General features: G+C 40.4%; 1 protein-coding gene across 4 annotated transcripts in view; it reads right to left on the bottom strand.

Annotated features, from left to right (window-relative positions):
- Positions 1 to 16630, bottom strand: part of FAM13C (family with sequence similarity 13 member C) — a 112069-nt gene extending 95439 nt beyond the window's left edge. For 2 of the 4 annotated variants that reach the window (XM_087432175.1, XM_087432176.1), the window contains exons 1-3: positions 16315 to 16454; positions 9514 to 9570; positions 5956 to 6154 (exon numbers count right to left, since the gene is read on the bottom strand). In XM_087432175.1, the coding sequence (XP_087288301.1) occupies positions 5956 to 6154; positions 9514 to 9570; positions 16315 to 16376 (318 nt within the window). In that variant the 5' untranslated portion in view covers positions 16377 to 16454. Of the gene's footprint in view, positions 1 to 5955; positions 6155 to 9513; positions 9571 to 16314; positions 16456 to 16491 lie in introns of those variants that run through there. The other 2 variants (XM_087432178.1, XM_087432179.1) reach the window with 2 other exon arrangements.
- Between the last annotated feature and the right edge of the window lie 3649 nt (positions 16631 to 20279).

The raw sequence follows: 20279 nt of genomic DNA, 5'->3' as shown, positions 1-20279 counted from the left end.
CTTCCTGGTTCCTGGACTTTTATTAGATCAGCAAATATACCTAAAGCTCTCCTCTTTTAAATCATTCATGGAGGGTACAAAACTGGAATCAGTCTTTCATACATGCATACAAAACCTCAGATTCTGCCACTCTACCTGTGGCTCCTTCTCAGAAAAGTGGCCAAGACCAAGATTAAAGGAAAGTTGCTCGAAGTGAGATTTGAATTTGTCCCTCCAGAAGTGGAATTTTTGACTCTGACTTTGGGCTTGATCAGAAAGGTAAGCAAGATCAAAACTTTCAATGGTTACCATTTGGCCCCTTCTCCCTTGTCCATACTCCCACTCCCAACATGGTTAGGATCAGACTGCAGATCCACTCTGGGGTCCTGAATTCAAATTTTGTGACAAGAGAACCCAGAAATGGCAATAGTAACTCTTACAATCGTGCCTTTCAGCTTCAGAGGGCTATTTTTCAGTTCATAATGTTGTGCCCATAGATTCTTCACAGGTGCTTTTGGGGAATGAACATCTCATAGCAAATCAATTAGAACTCTGTCTTGATGATGGCAACACGTGTCAAGAAGGATTTGTAGCATAAGCTCAAGTTCCCCGAATAAATTCAACTTTACAAACAGAACCACTCTCTCTACCACATCTCATGGTAAGCCTAGTTAATGTGACATTTACCCTGTGATCAAAACTCTTATGAAATAGTTCTATCAACTTCTTTATTTGTTCAAGTCCTTGTTACGCTTTGCCTGAGGACATTAGAAAACAACACTATATTATTATCCACGATAACTGTGGTTATTATTTAAAATGTTGACCTGTCCACAGCCTTACTTCTGTCATTTGAATCTAGCATCATCCAGGCCAGTTTTCAATGGAGAATGCACATCAAACTTACCTATGGAATTTAATTAAAATGCAGATGTCTAGGACCTACACCAGACTTCATGAATCTTTTTACCTGATATTCTTCGCATATTCTTTTAGGATTATTATATCTCAAGGATTTTTCATCTGCAAAAATTATATTCCTCCATTTTTATAAAATCAGAAGTAAATTCTGACTTTTTAAAAAATAAGCTTATTTGTTATCCTTTGAGACAATCTAATTTGGAGGGAATGATTTTATTATCTCGTTTTGCATGTCACATTACGCATTATTCCTTTTTTTTTTTTCCTCTGATGAAGATTCGCCCTGAGCTAACATCTATTGCCTATCCTCCTCTTTTTGCTGAGAAAGATTGGCCCTGAGCTAACATCCGTGCCCATCTTCCTCTTCTTTATATGGGACCCGCCACAGCATGGCTTGACAAGTGGTGCGTTGGCCTGCGCTCGGGATCCGAACATGCGAACCCCTGCCGAAGCAGAGCATGTGAACTTAACTGCTACACCACCAGGTTGGCCCCCCGCATTATTATTATGAACACTCATCAGACTTTTCACATTTGGAAATTATCAGTAGTAAATTAACCACAACTACTTTCCGTTTCCGTCATCTATAGATGTTTGTTTTCCTCAGATGTTTCCCTGAAGGTTCTACTCTTTGCTTCAGGCCAGAGTTTATATCTTCAACAAAAAAGAATACTCTCAAGAGGCCAATGGTAAAGGACCAGATACTTTAAATGACTGATATTTCAAAGAACAGACTCTTGAGTATAGGTGTCTGATGACACCAATGGGCTGAGTCAGGATTTGCAGAACTTTAGTCAAGAAGCAGACGACTTCATGCTACTGCTAACCCAAGACCAAGTGGAACAAGAATTAGTTACACACGACTGAATGGCTGATAAGGGAAATTTTACTGTAGTTATCTGTTTGGAATATTGTTGTTTTAATGTTCTGTCTCTTAGATCTATAAAGAGTCCTTTCTCTGTCTACTTCAACTATCTATAACCCATACAATTTAGTAGATTCTTATATTAACTATTTTTTTTATTATTTTCTGTATTCTTGATGCTCTGGCATCTAGAGCTTCATTGACTAAGATGAGCCCTCTCCCAGCGCTAACCAATTCTTAGGGATAGCAAACACAACAAATGACTTGCGCAGGAGTGTGCCTTTCATATGCAAACTAACCAGTCCAGAGTCCATACTCTGAACACCTCCTCTACTGGCTCATACACTCCAGGAGGTGATATTCCTCTGCCCTAATCATCCCAGGGCCAGGTACCAGACCACTAGAGACAGCCCCAATCCCTACAGGTCCACTGAAATTATTCAAACTAGCCAATACTAAACCTGCTCACCCTGCCTTGCCTTGCTTTCCAATGGAAAACGCAATAAAGCCTCCTGCCCAGGCTTTCCCCTCAACCTATCTGCCTCTTGACCAACCCTGGTGCTTCCCTGTGTGGCCCCACATGACACGGCATGCCCCCCACCTCCTCTTGAGAACTATGAGTAGGAATTTTTTCAAATGGTAGTCATCTTCTGATCTGTTGGTCTCACCATATCTGAATGATAATAAAATCTACATTTTAAAACCATTCTGTTTATGTAAACTGAAATGAAACATTTTAAAATTATATCTGCGACCTCCAGAATTCAGAAACTCATACTAAGTGTCCTTACTTTCAATGGCAACTGGGTTATTTCACACATTTAATAACAATCTGTCTTCCTTCTTACCAGGACATAATTGGAAAAATCTGTTATGCAACCAACGTTTTGCCTGGAATGTCATATTGAGAATGATGCTCATTGACTCAGGTAGAACAGGCTGCTTTTAAGGAACTAATGTGGCTTTACTTATGGAGCCAATGCCTACAAAGGCCTCTTGGATAACTGGCTTGCTGTGTAGTTTACAGGGTCCAATCTTACAGGTGGTAAGGATCGTCACTTCCTGGCAAGCCAGGAACTGAAGGTTATTTTGGGGATCTCAAGAAGAAAGGAATTCACCCAAATGCATAGTTATGCAGGTGAAATATGGGGTGAGAGTAACTTGAATTTGGTTCCCTTGCCTTGGGATTGCAAATAATAGAGGCATTAAAAGTCCAATCTGAGTGAGATTTTTTATGGAAACTTCCAGAGAGAAGTTAATTTTCTAATTATTCAATATCGTACGGCCCTAGATTTTGCAAAGCATACTTAAGAAGACCTATACGGTAAATTAACAATCTTGCTACACCTATGTAAATAATCAGGCTAAACCTAATGAGACTAGTCTTATTTTGTGATCAAGTTCTTTAAGATTACTATAATAATAAGGAAGAAGGAGGAAGGCAGGAGGAGACTATAAGGAAAAATTGTAAAAGACTTTGAAATTTCATGGATGTTCTGGCTAGCTCATCATAATCTCTGCTTTTGTTTGTCTATGACTAGGCTATTTTACAAAGATATAGAGACAGAAGTTAACTTGCAGAAACTGACGGCAATGCAAATAATTTCTCTCCACAGAAATGCAAATTGTGTCCAAGGGAAAGTAATTGATTATCACCCTATGGATATTGCAAGTTTTGCCAATTTTCTGTCCATTTGTCAATTTATTTCAGCATTCCTTATCAGACTATAAACGTGTGATGCTTTGCATTCTCCTTTGAACTGGTGTAATATTTTATGGTTCCCTCATTAGTTAATGATTTAAATAAAATCTCTGACACATCTTTATTTCATATCTGAATGAGAGTCATGATTACATCCTCTTTTAAAATGTAACTTTTCACAACTAAATAAAGATACCATGCTTCCATTTTCCAAAAAAAAAAAAAAAAAGGATACCAATCACATACATACCTCTCTTACAAGTTTTGAGTCATTCAACAAATAATACTGAGTGACTACTGAGTGCGGGAGATTCAAAGACAGATAAGAAAGACTGAATCACTGACCTCAAGGAACTTACATCTTAGTGGAGCTAACATTCACTCAAACATTTGCCTAGCTTTAGTGACCAACGTTACAAAGCTTTAAGGCAGAGAAGAAAAATACACTTATAAAATTCTCTCCAAAGTCATGCTTTCTAAGTAAGTAACTACTGCTTAGCAACATAATATATCACCAAAGGAAAAGAATTCCAGGGTGAAATAATAGGTTTTATATAAAAATTAAGGTGTGAGTAGTTAAAGGAGTAGGTAAATTACTAGACTTATAGGTGGAAGATCTGGGTCCTCTTGTTAGAAATGCTCTGCTTTTATGGAAAAGGCATTCCACTCAAGTTCTTCCAAATCTGGTTAAAGAGGTTATGTAACCCCTCTGATTCTTAGTTCTTCCCTTTTTTACAAAAAGATAACAATACCCATTCCATGGGGTTGTGGTAAAACATGCTATATGCCTAGAACACAGTAAATGCTTAAATAAGTATTAGCTGATTTTATTAATAATATTACTTATAGATGCTCAGTTCTTGGTCAATACTCAACCAATGTTAATTATCTCTCCTCAAGAAAATAGGAAGAATGAAATGATTTCAAATTTCTCCAAAATATGGAAGACTTACAATAATATTATCAAAGTCCTCTCAGTCATTAGGGAACAAAAAAAATCCCATTGTGTAGGTAGAGATGTTAGGAGTGAACCGGAAATTTTACCTGCAGTCCAGGATTCCAATGCTATATTATAAGTGAAGACTATACAACCACATCTCTCTCCTGAAATCTTCCTGTGTATGAGCAACAGGTCGGGAATCACATGCCCCATTACCACCCTATTACAAGTGACGACTGTGTAATTTCTGTGAGGCCAGACTACATGATGACAAGAAAGAGGGCATTCTAGAAGAGATGGCTGCTCACCCAAAGCCCACAATGTCACAGGAGACCCTTAGTGGGACATTCAAGGTGAGAGCCTCCCTGGAACCAGACAGACTCGGTGCGTACCTGATTCCTCTCCAGCACCACACTCCTAATTAAACAAGCACTGGGTGCATTATTCAGCAACAGTCTGGGTCTCAAGTTTATCATAATTGAAATGGTATTTCACACTCTCCTCTCTCTGCAACTCAACTCAGTTTAAGATAATCACAACACAGCTTCATAAACGCAGAGGGCATTTTCATCTCACTGCAAAATTAACTGACTAGATAAGAGGTCATAATGCCAAGGAAAAAAATGAGATAAAAATCACAAGGCGAATAAGAAAATTACAAGGTCAAATAAACTGCCCAGCCAAAGTTGTTCTAACAGGAAGATCACCTGGTGCTCATTTACTAAATAGGACCGGACTTGACGTTATTACATAATTAACCCATTACACTTAGAGCCTCCTACATTATTTTCAAGGTTAACAGTTAAGTGTTAACAAAAAAGCAAAGTTAACATTAATGGAGCATCTATGTATAATGCGTAAAGTATAAACTCAATGTTGGGACCACTAACCTCCTAGTAAGATTAAAGGGAATTATATTCATTTTAATCTCTTTTAAAAGCATCATAAATTTTTCGTTTTTTAAGATTAAAAGAAAATCACATTCTTTGCAACATCCATCTACAACTAGAAAAAGTAAAAAAAAAAATTATAAAATGTAAATTTATTACCCAAATCAAGTTGAAAAGATGCTTCCTTCATTCAGTTAAATTTATTGGCCAGATACTACACGCACGTACAAACAAGCACATACACACTTGAGTGTTTACTCAAGGCTGCTAAACTGCAGCCTAGGGAGAATGACTCCTGGTAAACCTGGGACTTTTCAATATTTTGAGAAGAATCTCCAAGTTTGGGGCAAGAGCTACATGCCCTGGATAAGTGAAGATAGTTGGAGATCCTCCTCCACTCTTCCCCACAAAGAACGCAGCAGCTCCTCTAAATAACCAAGTTCACTATTTAACAATATCAGTTTGAAAGGGCGCTAAATTATCAGCTGGCCCAAAGCACTCCACTATTTAGCAAGGAGAGCATCCACGTGCTCAGGCCGGTGGTAGGCGCGCTGGCGAGTCACGCTAATCGCCTCCCCTAACAGTCGTTCGCCAGAACTGTGCCCGGGCCTGAGAAGTACCCATGTTGGCAAGAGCCTGAGGAGGTAGAGCCCGCTACCTGACTTTCTCCGTGGCTCCTCCCGTTCTCTGCCTTGAAGATGGACTTGGGCTTCCGGGACTTGAAGTTGCCCATGCTGGGTCGCAGCACGCCGTCCACCAGCACCGTCGGCTCTACATGCTGCGGCTCGCGGGAGGGAGGCGCGGTCTCCTCTAGGAGAGCCCCGGTGTCAGGGTAATTTTCTTTATTGTCTTCATCTCTAAAAGAGGAAAGATCTAATTTAGATAGCATCAAAAAACAAAGTAATAAACTACTGCGGGAAGGTTGGGCTGGCGATACTCATTGCTGCTCTATTTAAACGGTACCTAGCAACATTTTTAGGGTAGACTTCGTTACACAGAAACAAGAACTTAAGAAGCATGAATTTCACTCTAGATCACTCCACATTCCCTTCCAGTCTCTGCTAGTGGATACATATTTTTTGTAGTTGTAACTGTACATACTATCATATTTGTTTTTAATTTTTCACTTCAAGATGCTTTCATGTGTATCATATTTTTCACTCACAATAATAATGTGAGATATTCAGGTTAGATATTGTCATCCCAACTTTATGGATTAAGACTCTAAAACCCAGAGATTAAAGTGCCTAATAGAAGGGCTAATTCACCCAGACCTGGAGTGGTCAGGTGGGTCTCCGGGCTCTCATGCATGTGCCCTTGGTTCAAGGCATGATGTGTCCTCATCACTGGCAAGTCTATCATCATCTCCCCACAACTTTCAGAGGCATTTAAAAGTTTAACAGGGTCTATTTTAATAGGATACATGCTACCTGAATAAAATATAAGACAAGGGCCAAATTTTACCCAACCAAGCCATCTGAACAACACTCTCAATGCAAAGTCTTTCAAAGATTCGGGTCTGGGTTCTATCAGTGTGGAATCGCTGCACAAGACCAACTGGACTGGCGTTAACTTCATACATTCAGTGCTGGGAGGGCACTTTAAAATTTCCTCAAAAATAGTGACATCCTAACACTCTTATTTGAAGTCATTTGTCCCTCTTAAATCTAGATGCATTTTATTTTCTTCTTTTGCTAAGAATCCAGCAAATACCATGGACATAACCAAATGGGGCATTCTGTTTATATGATCAATATCACCATCCTTAACCCACTGGCAATCGTTTGGTACAACATCATGCAATTCTCTAGAAGTGGCCACTTCCCCGAGGTGGTGTTTTTTCCTCCTGCTCCCTGACCAGAAGCTTCCATAAAAGAGGTTTTGGCATGGTCAGCAAGGAAGCAATTCCTTGTGACTCAAGGACACATAAAGCCAAGAGATAAGACAAGCAAAGGAAGGATTTCTACGCCCACTGTTCAAGATGCCTTTTCACAAACAAAAGAGAGATTAAATTCACTAAGCTGATATTGGGAGGGTGAGTTCCACTTAGTTTCTGGGAAAAGATCAAAGCAGACGTGGGGATAGGAGGTGTAGAGCATGACCAGGGTGCAGTTGGGCAAGGTGCGGAAATAAGACTATGTGAAACAGTTAAACTTAAGCCTCAGCACAAACTTCGTGCTGTCTGGTAAAGGAGAACCCAACAAGTGAAATAATTCTTCAACGCTAAAAACTAGGAAAAAAAAAATCAATGCCAGTGATACTGGTTAATACTTTCCCTTAAGATCATTTACAACTAAAAACAAATTCTAAGGCACTAATGGGTTTGGAAATCAATATCAAACCATAAGTTGGAACTACACTAGTTCATTTGAAATGCGTTTTTCTCACTAGAAGCAAATAATACTCATCCACGCACTCCATGTTCCTGGGTGAGAAAAGGAAGAACAGCTGCCTTTATAGTAATCAAAATGTTCTTCATTCAAGGAGGATTCTAGAACACTCAAGAATAAGAAAAAAAGGGGGGATTTTTTCAAATCTAAAATTACTCTTTTTACAGATTCACTTCTAAAATAATACCTGAACTTTGTTTTATAGCATATCTTCAAGGTGCTCAAATGTCATTTCATTCACCTCCTTGACTTGAAAAACAAAGAAGGTGGGAGGGGGAAGCAAAAAGCATCTTTCTCTCATTATACAAATATAAAACCTAAATACAAAAGTCATCTTTAGAAATATATTTCTAACCTATTACTGGTTCTTCAGAATCCTCCAAACAGAAAAGTACAAGTTATGTAATTTAAGCCACTACTTATTGGAATCAATGATAACTGCGAATGAACCTGATGTTCAGAAAAGAACAAGAGTCCGAAAGATCTTCCTACTTATTAGTTGTGTAGCCTGGGCCACACCGCTTCACCTCTGACCCTTGTGCATAAGATGGACATCAGCTCTACCTTGCAGAGATAATAGGGTCTCGGTGAAGTGCCTACCAGAGAAAGCTGGCTCAAGGCTGCAACCCAACAAATGGGAGCTATTGTTACTCTCACAGGGCCTTAGGCAAATGGTTATGGCAAGTGGTTATTTGCAAAGAAAAAACTGAGGGCTCTTTTTAGTCTTCCCAACTCTCCAGGATAAATGCCAAACTTCTTAGCAAGGTACACAGACCCTTTGAAATCCAGTCTTTGTTTATCTCTGGAGCTTCATTTCTTACCACTCCTGGCCTCCTCACACCCACCCGGCTTTCAGGGTTCCTGCCATCCTGAACTACTTGCTGTTCCTTCAACTCAAACTATTTTCCCTACTCTCTGTTGGCTTTCCAGTAAGTTGCTCCCTCTGCTTGGTGGCATCAGCTTTTTCTTAGTCTTATATCCCACCAAAAAAAAAAGTCATGTGCCATGCATAATTTTCTTCAGGAATCCATCCTAGAAACCTCTCTGGGCTATTTGGTCCTTCTAAGTAAATCCTCTGTTTATCTCTAGTAAATTAGCACTTAATGCACTGTAGCATCATCATCTGTATTCTTGCCTATCTCCTCCAGTGGACTGAATTCCTAGTAGCAGGATTGGTTTGTCTTTCTCTACCTCATATCTTGGCTGGTTTCTGACACACAAAATAGGCCCCAACAAGTAGTTGTTATCCAACAAGTGGACTTTAAAGTCAGACAGACCTAAGTCCAAATTCTGCCTCACAGTGGCTATATCACCTTGGATGAGCCTCTGAGACTCAGTTTCTCCATCTACAGGATGAGGAGGTAAACATCAGTTTCCTTTTAGTTGTTTAGATTAAATAATAAAATGTATGCGAAAGTGCTTGGAACAAAGCAAATGTGGAAGAAATGGTTAACCATGAAGGTTTCACCATCATACCATGAACCCCTTGATGCCTAAGACCATACTCCAGATACTCAATGACATGCTTGGTGGATAAATCTAGAACCTCTTCCTTAGGGACTATGATGGGAACATTGAGATGAGCTAATCAATGTTTAATTGAACAGGCATTTATTGAGCATTCCTCAGATAAAAGGCACTGTCCTGGGTGCTAAGGGGGGTATCCAAAAGTGGACGAGACAAAACTTTCTTCAAGAGCTGATAATCTATTAGAGGAGATAAGACGCAAGAACAAATAATTAGAATTTAAAGAAGAAACTAAAGACACCAGACCCAGATGGTTTCTGTCCTTCATAATATAAGAACCAAGCAAGGGTGAGTCATACCTGAGACTGGAGCAGTCAGTCTGGTCTTCATGTAGAGAGACTATGTCTTCGTCACACCTGGAGAGAGGGAATAAAACCACATCAGATCCAACTCTCTGCTGCAGCAGAAGCAGCAGTAGTCTAGAATTATCCTAAGATTAGCACAGTAAACTAAAAATTGGAGCAATCCTCACTGCTCTCTTCCAAACCAGCTCCAAATCCCAACATGTCTACCAGATAATGATGCCAATGTTGTCATATCATGTGAGCTTAAAAGCTCAGAACCAGAGGTAATACTCCTTTTTCCTCCACTGCTCTGCATCGCCTAAGCTAACAAGATCTTAGCGAAGACCTAAGCCTTCTCAGCGCTTGAGGGGACATCTGACACCAAGATTGGTGGATTGTTGTTGGCTCAAGAGACTCCACTACAAGCCTCTTGGCATTTCCTCTGCCTCAGACAGTCTCAAACTACACTAGCTCCCATTTGGCTTACTCCATTGGCCTCCAGACTTGCTCGACTCCCTTCCTTTTCACAAAACTTCTGGAACAATCTTGTGAAAAATTCTTGGTTCTTCCATATTGAAAAATCTCCAGTTCTCCGCACTGCCTACGGGAATCTGGAGTAGGACCATCCTCTCAATCTAGTGTAGGAGGGAGCCTCCGTTCCTGTTCTCAACCCTTCCCACTCCACCTCACCACACTCCATTCCAGGTTCGAATGCTTTTTCCATCTTCAACTCCTACTCATCCTTCAGTGCCCAAGTCAAGTCTCATGAGCTCTGTGAACCTTCCCAGCCAAGTTCACCCACGTGCCAAGTTCCTACTTTAACCTTAATACATAAATGTTTACTCTTCATTCTGAGGTTTTTGTAAACAACTATATCTTGCTTCACATTGCTTTGTAATTCCTTTGTACCTCTGATATCTTTTTAATTAGTTGTTAATTCCATGAGAAGAAATAACCATAATATCTTTTTCTGGATACACTGCCACAGTGCCCACAGTGCTACCCCAGAATAGACACTCAATAAATGCTTGAATTGAGTAATTGACTCTGGCCCCTCCACAAGTCTGGTCCCTGAAATAATTTAAAAGCATTTATTGAGCATTTAATGCCTTCAGGTAGTGGATTAGGCATCGGAGCTATGCCTCTCCGACTCGTTGGGTCTCAGGACTGACCAGTTTGTTTTCTATCTCCAATCCACTCTGGATAGATACTTCGGTAAAAATGTCACGGGAATGTTAATTTCCTATCAAAGTTGTTAAATGCTTACTCCCTATTTCTATACTTTCCTTGTCTCAGACGAGTTACAAACAATTTGGGGACCTACACTTTGAGTAGCACTACTTCTAAAGGACACAAAGTTGAAAAAGACTTGGACCTTGCTCCCTGCTCTGAGTGAGTCACAATGTAATGAGTAGACAAAAATAAATAAATACCTACATACATAAATATAATCATAATATAGTATTTATGCTATATGAACAAAATTTTTTAATATTCTTTATCGGCAATGGTGTATAATTTACCCACAGAATAAACTGATGAAATCTCCAGTCCTCTTCCCTCACTATCTCTTTTTATTTATTTTTTGTGTGTGTGTGAGGAAGATCAGCCCTGAGCTAACATCTGCCAATCTTCCTCTTTTTGCTGAGGAAGACTGGCCCTGGGCTAACATCAGTGCCCATCTTCCTCTACTTTATATGGGACGCCACCACAGCATGGCTTGCCAAGCAGTGCGGCAGTGTGCGCCCAGGATCCAAACCCTGGGCCGCCGCAGCAGAGCGCGTGCACTTAACTGCTATGCCACCAGGCCAGCCCCACTATATCTTTTTAATTATGGTTTTGTAATGAATTAACAAAGGCCATCTACAGACTCTAACCCTCTCTACCTGCTGAAACATTTTGTTCACTGTCAGTTAAAAAAAAATCGGTCGACTTAACAAAATGCTTTTCTTAATGAAATGAACTAAATTTCGTTGCTTCCTCATGTTTTTGACTGTCAGTTACCCACTTTGTCCACCTCATGGAAAACAACAATTAAATTCAGAAGTATAGGGCCGGCTCCGTGGCTTAGCGGTTAAGTGCGCGCGCTCTGATGCTGGCGGCCCGGGTTCGGATCCCGGGAGCGCCCCGAGGCACCACTTCTCCGTCCAACGCGAGGCCGAGTCCCACGTACAGCAACTAGAAGGATGTGAACCTATGACATACAGCTGTCTACTGGGGCTTTGGGGGAAAAAACTGAATAAATAAAAATCTAAAAAAAAAAAAAAAAAATTCAGAAGTATTGCCTTGTTCTCCTCCATTAGAGGCATTCACTTTAATAGACCAGCTGAGCTTTGTAATGTCAATAAAAATGTTTCCCAATAAAAGTTACCTAGCTAAATAGAAAAATCAATGAAGAATAGAAATCTAGAATTGTTGCTTCCAAAGAACTAGGGTTCAATCAGAAGTTCAGCCCGGGAGCTCAACAATACCTATTGTTTGGGAATTTGGCAAGAATTTATTTTTCTCCTCCTCATTTGATTTACTAACCTTTCTTTTCAAAGTACAATTTGTTAAAAATGGAAACTCAGCACCAGAACATACAAAGTTGCAGATGCTTTCTGAAGTATGAGGCTGGGCCTATTTAGCTGATCCAATGTTAAGACCTGCTGAACAACTCCAATCTCCACTCAAGGAAACACAATTCCTGGCTCCCAGATAGAGCAATGAAATTGACCTCCCTACTAGCTTACATGGCACACATACAAGCCCTTTTAATTCAGCTGGGTTTTCATTTGCTTTGGTGAAGATGATCAAGTTCTACCCAATTAATATCTCCTTTCTGATTGTTCTACTGATTCCTTGCCCAGGAGTCCCCTGCAAATGTACAATACTGGCCCAATTATAAAACTGTATTCCACAGCGGAAATCCATATCCAAATATCCCCACTCCTGGAAGAAAATCAGCAAATCGTCTCAGACCAAGTGTCCAACTGGTCTTGGGCATGGCATTCTCTTCCTACATTATAGCCCAATGCAGGAATTTAAAGACCAATCTCTTTAATGATCTCCTTCTTAAATATTCAAAACTGGGCATCTTCTACTGCAGTGTTTTTCAAACTGTAAATTGTGACCTATTAGTGGGTCTTGAAATTAGATAGCAGTTACCAGCATTTTGTTGTTATTGTTGTTAGAGAAACAGAAAAGAAAATGTCAGTATAGTAAGGGTTAAGTATTATTTCATGAAATTTGTTTAAATAAGTCATGTATACATGTGTGCACTGGATTGCAATACAAAATGCTTTTCTTACTGTTGTTCATAGTAAAAATAAAAAATGTGAAAGTCGCCTCTATTAAATGACTTCCTTTGAGGTTCTCATCAGCTAGATTCTAAGTCTCAGAGTTCTTAATTTGTGGTTGCCCAGCCAATATAGTATAGATAATTTGTCCTTGCCCTGATTTCTTTGTGAAATGCTCAGAGTTGTTAGTTTTTTAATCTATTTGGACTTTTGCTCTATCAGCCACAAACAAGAAAGGGTTATATGGTACTTCACAGCTCACCTTCTCCTTCACATTATCTCAATTAAACCTGACAATGCTATAAGGCAGGAATTACCTTCACACAAGAGGCTAAAGAATTGTCCAGGATGCCAAGGCATAAAGCAGTGACACCAACGTCATTTCTGCTCCACCACACCAAGCCCACCAAATAGTCTCTTAGGTCTAGATTCCCAGAGGCTCACAAGAGAGGGGGAATGACTCGTTTCTTAGAAGAATGGTGGTGAAAGAAGTGCTCTGAGAGGTTCTCTTTTTTGACTTGGGGTAAAAAAGAAGAGAGGCCTCAGTTTGATTATTAGATAAAATGTAGTTGGACCAGGAAGGGGACTTCCATTTACCCTGTAGTGCCATGTTCCCTCATGGCAAAGTTGCAGAAGTACAGCCTGCAATCCTGTGGGATTTCTCAAATTGCGTCCCCAGAACCAAGTGCATTAGCACTACCTGGAATGCCTGATTAAAACAGCAGGCTCTGGATCCACCCCCACCCCAGCCCCACTGAGTCAACTCTCTGAGGGTGGGGCCCAGGAATGTGAATTTTTAAACCAGATTGCCCTTCTCCCCACATAACTAGTATGCTTCTAAAAAATTTAACACTGACCTACCGCTTTACAAATGCAGACTAGCACAGGGCTGACTGCAACACAATCACCCATTCCAGGTTCCCATTTTGGAATAAAGCCTGGGGCACTGGATTTTTTCACAAGCCCCAATCCCCTTCCCCAGTTGATACTGATGATCAGTTGGTTTTGAGAATCACTGCTTCAGATGATAACTAATTCATTGCGGAATTCATTGCTGGCCAGGCTTCACTTCAAATAGATGTTAGCAAGGGCAACATAGGAAATGATCACGGAAAAATAATGGATGAACGGGAGCTGCAGATATAGAAGGCAAGGCTAAGGCCATTCTAATCTTGGAAGAATTTGGGTAGAAAAAGAAATTGAACTGGTCCAGAGCTGCACAGACAGTGCCAGGCTTGGGAAAAACCAAGAAGAGAATAAAATCTGTCCATGAGTCCCTCCCAATTCCCCTGACCTTTGACTCTTATAAGACCCCCAGCTGGCCAAGCAGAACTCTATTAGATTAGACTATCTGATAACATAATTTATAACAAAGTATTAATGACAACTTGAATCTACTTCCCAGGGGCACAGACTTTTTAATTTCCATTTTAATAAGGGTCACCATCAGAGGCCTTAATCCAAAAGAAATTATCTCTTGGTGGAATTACAGGCGCTAAAGGAAATAAGCGAGTGTGAGTAGGAGGAAGCAGAAGTGGAGGGGGAAGAGGAGGAAGAGCAAGTTTTCTTGTATCCAAAACACATGAGAGAGGCAAGCACCTCCTCTGTGTATGCTGAGACCACACCCCAACATTTACCAAGCACCTGCTAGATCCATGTCTCAGGAGAGTGCATCCTGCTCCTGCTGGCTTTCGGGTCATACCCAAAGAACCAAGGAAAATGGTTTGTATTACGAGAGGAGGAGAAAACGTTACACTAGACAATGACTAGATTTAAATAATCCTGGTCTGTGCTGTGTTACACCTATGAAGCTTTTGGTATGTTTGAAATATGCTCCTTAGATTTTTAGATTAGCCAGTTGGCATTCCAATTGTCACTCAGTGCCTTTTAAAATAAATCACTGTCACTTCTCTGAAAACAACAACAGGATCTTATGCAATCAGAACTCCTTGGGGAGTGTCCAAAGACAAGGTACCAGACTTTCCCCAGCATTTAACCACGAAACCTCTTTAAAAAAAAAATTGGCCATGTGAAATCTGGAACCAAGTGTCTCCATTTTGAAGCTGCTGTGCCTGTGGCTGACTCTGGCGATTCGGCCACACAGGGTTCCTGAGAATCAAGCCGAGAAAGCACTTGGTGCTTGTAAGCACAGCCAAGGAAGGAGAGCAGTACCTGTGCACCTGAACCAGGAGGTCACAGCCTCATCTTCAGCCTGCATCCTTTGGCACGCACCTCTCCCCCTCTCTCAGGCTTTTAGAAAAGCAAAGTTGCAGCACAGTCACCAGGCAATCTCATTAACAGGATGTGGGTTCAATGAGTATTTTATATTGCATCTTCTAAAGTCAACCCTGGGTTTTTTTTAAAAGTAACTCCACTTAAGTGAGCCCAAAGCTTGAGAAACAAAAAGAATGTGGGAAACAAGAGAGCCTTGAAGTCCTGTAGAATCTTACCCTCCATTACCAAGTCATTGTGACAGTGGTGAGACTTGAAATTCACATCATATCTATTCTCATATCTATTTGCCTTTTAGGAACTTGAGCAAACAGCTCCCAACTTACTGGGCTTTCTCTGTTAAACTTGCAGCATTTTTCTAATGTAGTTGAGTATAGAACCTCATACATTCCTTTTTCCTGAAAAGCTGTGTAGAGTGACTTCTACCAAAAAGTCCCAGAAGTAAACATCATGAGGTAGCCTAGAGAAAGATTGCTAAGTGAAGTATAGATATTTCATACATATATGAATATATATGTAAATTATATATAAATTACATGTAGTATTAGCATAATACACTATTAATTTTTAACATATACGTATAGAGTAGTATTAGAAAACACATTAAGGAAGGGATGGGACAGGAATTAAAACCATGAACTATAAAATATCTAATTTAAAAAAAAAAAATACTGTGCCTGCTGCTTGAGTAAAATATTACACTCTTTCATTCCATGTTTAAAAGGTGTTAGTCGCCCCAATCAACAGCTTTCACCATAGGACAAGATGACTTGTTCCTCCTATAGCCAGATCTTTGAGGTCAGAAGACAAAAATGACAAAGGGCATGCAAGAAAAGTTTACTCTACTATGTCTTAAAAATCTGTAGACAAGAGAGGGTGAGATAAGTTTAGCCTGTTTATCACATGCTGGAATTCAACTCAAGTCATTTCACATCCATCTCCTATTTACTGTAAATGTATATACAGCATGCTCCATGAAAACTGACACCAATGTTGGCAAAATACAACAAAGCTTCCTTTCTGACATGTCAAATAGATTTTTTTTTTTTTAAATCTTGGAGCATTGAGCTCCCGCAAGCAATCAGCTTGTTTTAATATCTCTCCCGTAACTGCTAAAAGGCTGATTTCAACCTGTAAAGATTTCTGGGCCCCATCAGTCAGCTCGTCTCGCGGTCTTCACAGCCCCAGATTACAGGAGACAATGAATTAATACGAAGAGCGGCTGGAGACGGTGGAGGATACCTTCACGATAGTTGCTTCCAGAGAAAGGCATGCAAGTCTTATTTTAATGGCAAGAATCACTTACTCTGTTACAGCGGTGCTGCTGAAGGAATTATCCTGAAGGCTGAAACAGAAACAAGAAAACATCAGCCAAGTCCGGCCGGGGAGCCGTCTCCCTGATTGCTCTCCGGGAGTTAGAGCACATACACAAACATGGCATTGCAAGGCAAGTCTCAGGGCTCGCCCGGCACGCTCGCTCTACCTTGGGCTGCTGTCTGCACATGCTCGTAACGACACCCCCAGCAGGGGCCCAGCCGCACGGGCGAACCACAAAGCCCGGCAGCCCGCGAGGCTGCGGGGACAGAGCTGGGCGGGACGCGGCGGCGGAGCCGGGACCCCGGCACCCCGGGATCCCCGCGAGGAGCACCTGGAGAGTTACCGCGCGACCCCAACCTCGCCAGCCCGGCGCCGCGTTTAATCCAGGCCGCTCGGTGCCAAGCACCCACGGGGCTGGCAATAGGAAAGCCCAACTGTTTCTGCCTAGGTGCTGAAATCCCCGGGGGACTTGCTTTCTTCCAGACGTCTCCTACCAATTTTACAGAGCTACCGCCTCTAGGGATGGAGGCTCGCAGAGATTCATCCATCGTTCAGAAAAAGCCAGGAGAGAACGAGAAGGGGGAGGGGGACATAGCTGCTGTTTCTGTTTTACTTTGTTTGTTTGTTTGTTGTTTTTTATTGCCCAGGAAAAAGAAGAGCCTCTGAGGGAGAGCTCGCTGCATCACACCCGATCTGTCTGCACTCTTATTTCATTCCCTAAGAGGAAGCGCCCAGCCCGGACGACAGAGCTGTGAATGAGCCCACGCAGGGCGAGTGGAGAATTTATTCCAGGCATTAGCTGCTGACTGGGGGACCTTGCAAGAGGTGGGGCTTGCTACGCCCAGAGCAGCCCGCCTGAGCTCCACTCCCAAGCACCTTTACAAAGGATGAGAGATCTAATCCACAAATGCTATCCCCTTTAAATAAAGGCAGCCCTGTTGGAGGAAGGGAAGGCTGTCAGCCCCCACTTGCTTCATTCCCCTGGGGATATTTGTCCTGCCCTCCTTCCATTGTTCATTTCTCCTGCCAGGTTGACCTTGATGTGGAATGAACAGTCATCCGTGAAACATGCTTACTTTGAATTAAGGAGATCCCCAGCCCTGTTTTTAATCTCTCCACTCCCAGAAGCAGCTGAGATGGTGGCTTGTATTCCAGACTATATGATGGATGAGGTCATTTATGACAAAAAAAACCCTCAAATTTTTATTTTCAGATAATTAGAAAAATTACCCAAAACTTGGTAATTAAGGGAGAAGAGCATGACCGTTTCAGTGTCACACTGAGACACTGTTTCACAGGTCCACCCAAGGACTGCTTAATTCTCTAGGAAAATGTCCTTGTGTTCAACTTTTCTATTCACTGTTCGTTAGATCCCAGACACTCTGGAGCTGGGTGTTCACTTGCATATTTTGTCCAGTCTGTCCAGAGGAAAAGATCGCCTCAACGTCTATGGGTTTATTGCATCGTGTGACTAATTGATTTTGTATCTAACCTAACAATCTTATACATACTAACATTCTTTCTAAATGCCTATAAATATTCAGGCCCTCAAAATGCCCTTGGAACCAAGAGCATCACCATTTTAAAGGTTCTCTCATTAGTAAATTAATAGATTTCTGTTGTGTGCCTATATTTGTATGAGAGTCATGTTTTCAGCTTTTAAAGTTATACTTTGAAAAATTTTAATTTTTCAAAGAAAAACAGGTTTCATTAAGGTTCTTTGCAGTTTTACTTTCCTCTCTTCAAATATTTTTAAAAGTAGCTGGATAAAAGCCTAATATGGTCTTACACCTGCACTCTATGGACTAAAATAAATTTAGAAATATTCATCCCTTGAATGGCTAAATATATAGTATATATCTGTACTCCTAAACCACCTACTGCCTCATCTGAGCTCAGTTCAGGAGTGTCAGACATGGCCTCTTCATATGTGTATTCATTATTTAGCCATCAAAACTGAGGTCTGTTCTTTCTATTTCATTGAGACCGATAAAGGTAAGCCAATTATATTCAGCATTCTTGGCTCTAAAGATTCAAAGGTTACCAGTTTTCAGAAACTCCTTTTACTCATTGTCTATGATGCTGATTTCAAATGCTCTAAAGCAGAGAAAGCACATACTTTTCTCATTTAAGCATTCCTAGTGATCCACTTGGAATGGAAAAATGTGATGCTTTTAACTTTGAAACAGGACTTGGACAAGTATACGAAATAATGTGGGCCCTTTGAAAATAACATGAAATAGCAACTGTATAAAATAAATGCAGTTATTCAATAATGTCCACAGAAAAGAAATAAGAATTCTCAGCAGCTCATGAATAGCATGTCCCAAAATTAGGTATTAGATAGTACGCTTATGCAGTGAAAACAATTTGTTGATATACTAGCTGATTACGGTTAAAAAACAAAAATGTCCCCCCAAAAAACCCTGTTATTTGGCAGTATGTAAGAAAATCAACCATTCTAATTTTTACTTCTCAACCAATTCTTCTGATATTATTTATTTTCATCTTAAATCAGGTTTAGAAGTTATCTTTCTAGCGTCTAAGGCTTTGTTTTGTTTTATTTTGATATTTTGTACTATTCAACTGGGAACAGGACAATACTGATGAATAATCATACAACATTGGTTATTTTGAAGACTCTGTTTGACTAAACAGCAGTTCAAGGTGAGTTCAAAAAGAGAAGCAGAAAAGTATTGGAGTTCTAGAAGAAGTAAACCCTAGACCACTGTTTCCCAGAGTGTCCTCAGTGGAATTCTAGTCTCCCAGATGGTCCAAGAAAAAAAGAAAAAAAAGAGAGTTACATAGTCAAAAAAAAGTTTTTGAAAGGATGTATATTATAAATTCACAATGCATATCAGACAGCAAAGAAAAGTATTTCATCGTTTTTTAGCCAGTGTTTCTCAAACTCATTGAAGACCAAAACAGTTTTTTGTTAAATATATTATATATTAATATCATATTGAACTAGGAATTTTGAGAAAAGAGTTCCTGAGTCTATCAGGAAAAAAATGCAAAACAGATTAACTGGTCTAATTATTCATTGAATAAATTAATGAATGAACAAATGATGCTACGTGCTTGTCACTATTCCACAGCTATGAACAAGACTGACAGTCCCAACATCATGATAATGTAGTGGTCAAGAAAGAAATATCTAGAGTTGCCAGGGTATGAGAAATTTCTAGAGTTGCTAAACTACTACCCACCACTGTGTAGTTTGAGCTCGAACAACCACTCCATGCCTCGGTTTTCTCATCCATAAAATGGAGATAATAATGGACTGTCTCCTGGATTCTAATGCAGGTTAAATGATATGACTGAAAACAACAACAAAAAAGTCAATAGATGCTATTATCATCATTACTTTCATTATTATTATAATAAATAAGAATATATAAACATAAAGTTTGGAACAGGAAGAACAAACTGCTGTGCTTAGGTAGTAGTCTTACTACCTAAGACTTACTACCTAAGATGATATTTTCTTTCTACTTCCCGTAATGGTACAGTGTTTACGTCTTTTTTTTTTTAGAACAATAAAAATGAAAACTTTACTAAATGTAGATGGGCTGCTCTTAAAATGAAATGAGCTCCATCCAAAACGGCTTTGTGCTCACTTTACAACTCTTTGGTTTAAAATACTCACACATCCCTGGAGGAACAGACAATTCTGAGAAATCACTTTCTGCAAGACGCTGCGGCAAGGAGCCAGAATCTTTACAATGCCAGGAAGACAACAGAGGCCGGCTCTATTGGCCTGAACACAGTGACTTGTAGCTTCCTGCCAGGACCCTTGGGGATGACCAGGCTTCCCTGTGGAAAGAGAGGACTCTTGCCTGAAAGGATATTTTTCCACAAAGAAAACTCTCCCTGACTCTCCTCTAATTCTTTCCCTCACCAGCCCCATTACCTGACGCCACAGCAAGAGAGGCCTCATTACTAAATGGTCAA

The sequence above is a fragment of the Ceratotherium simum genome, chromosome 6, assembly GCF_057802395.1.
Source record: "Ceratotherium simum simum isolate JZ-2026a chromosome 6, ASM5780239v1, whole genome shotgun sequence".
Lineage (NCBI taxonomy): Eukaryota > Metazoa > Chordata > Mammalia > Perissodactyla > Rhinocerotidae > Ceratotherium > Ceratotherium simum.
This window is presented reverse-complemented; position numbering and strand designations above follow the sequence as displayed.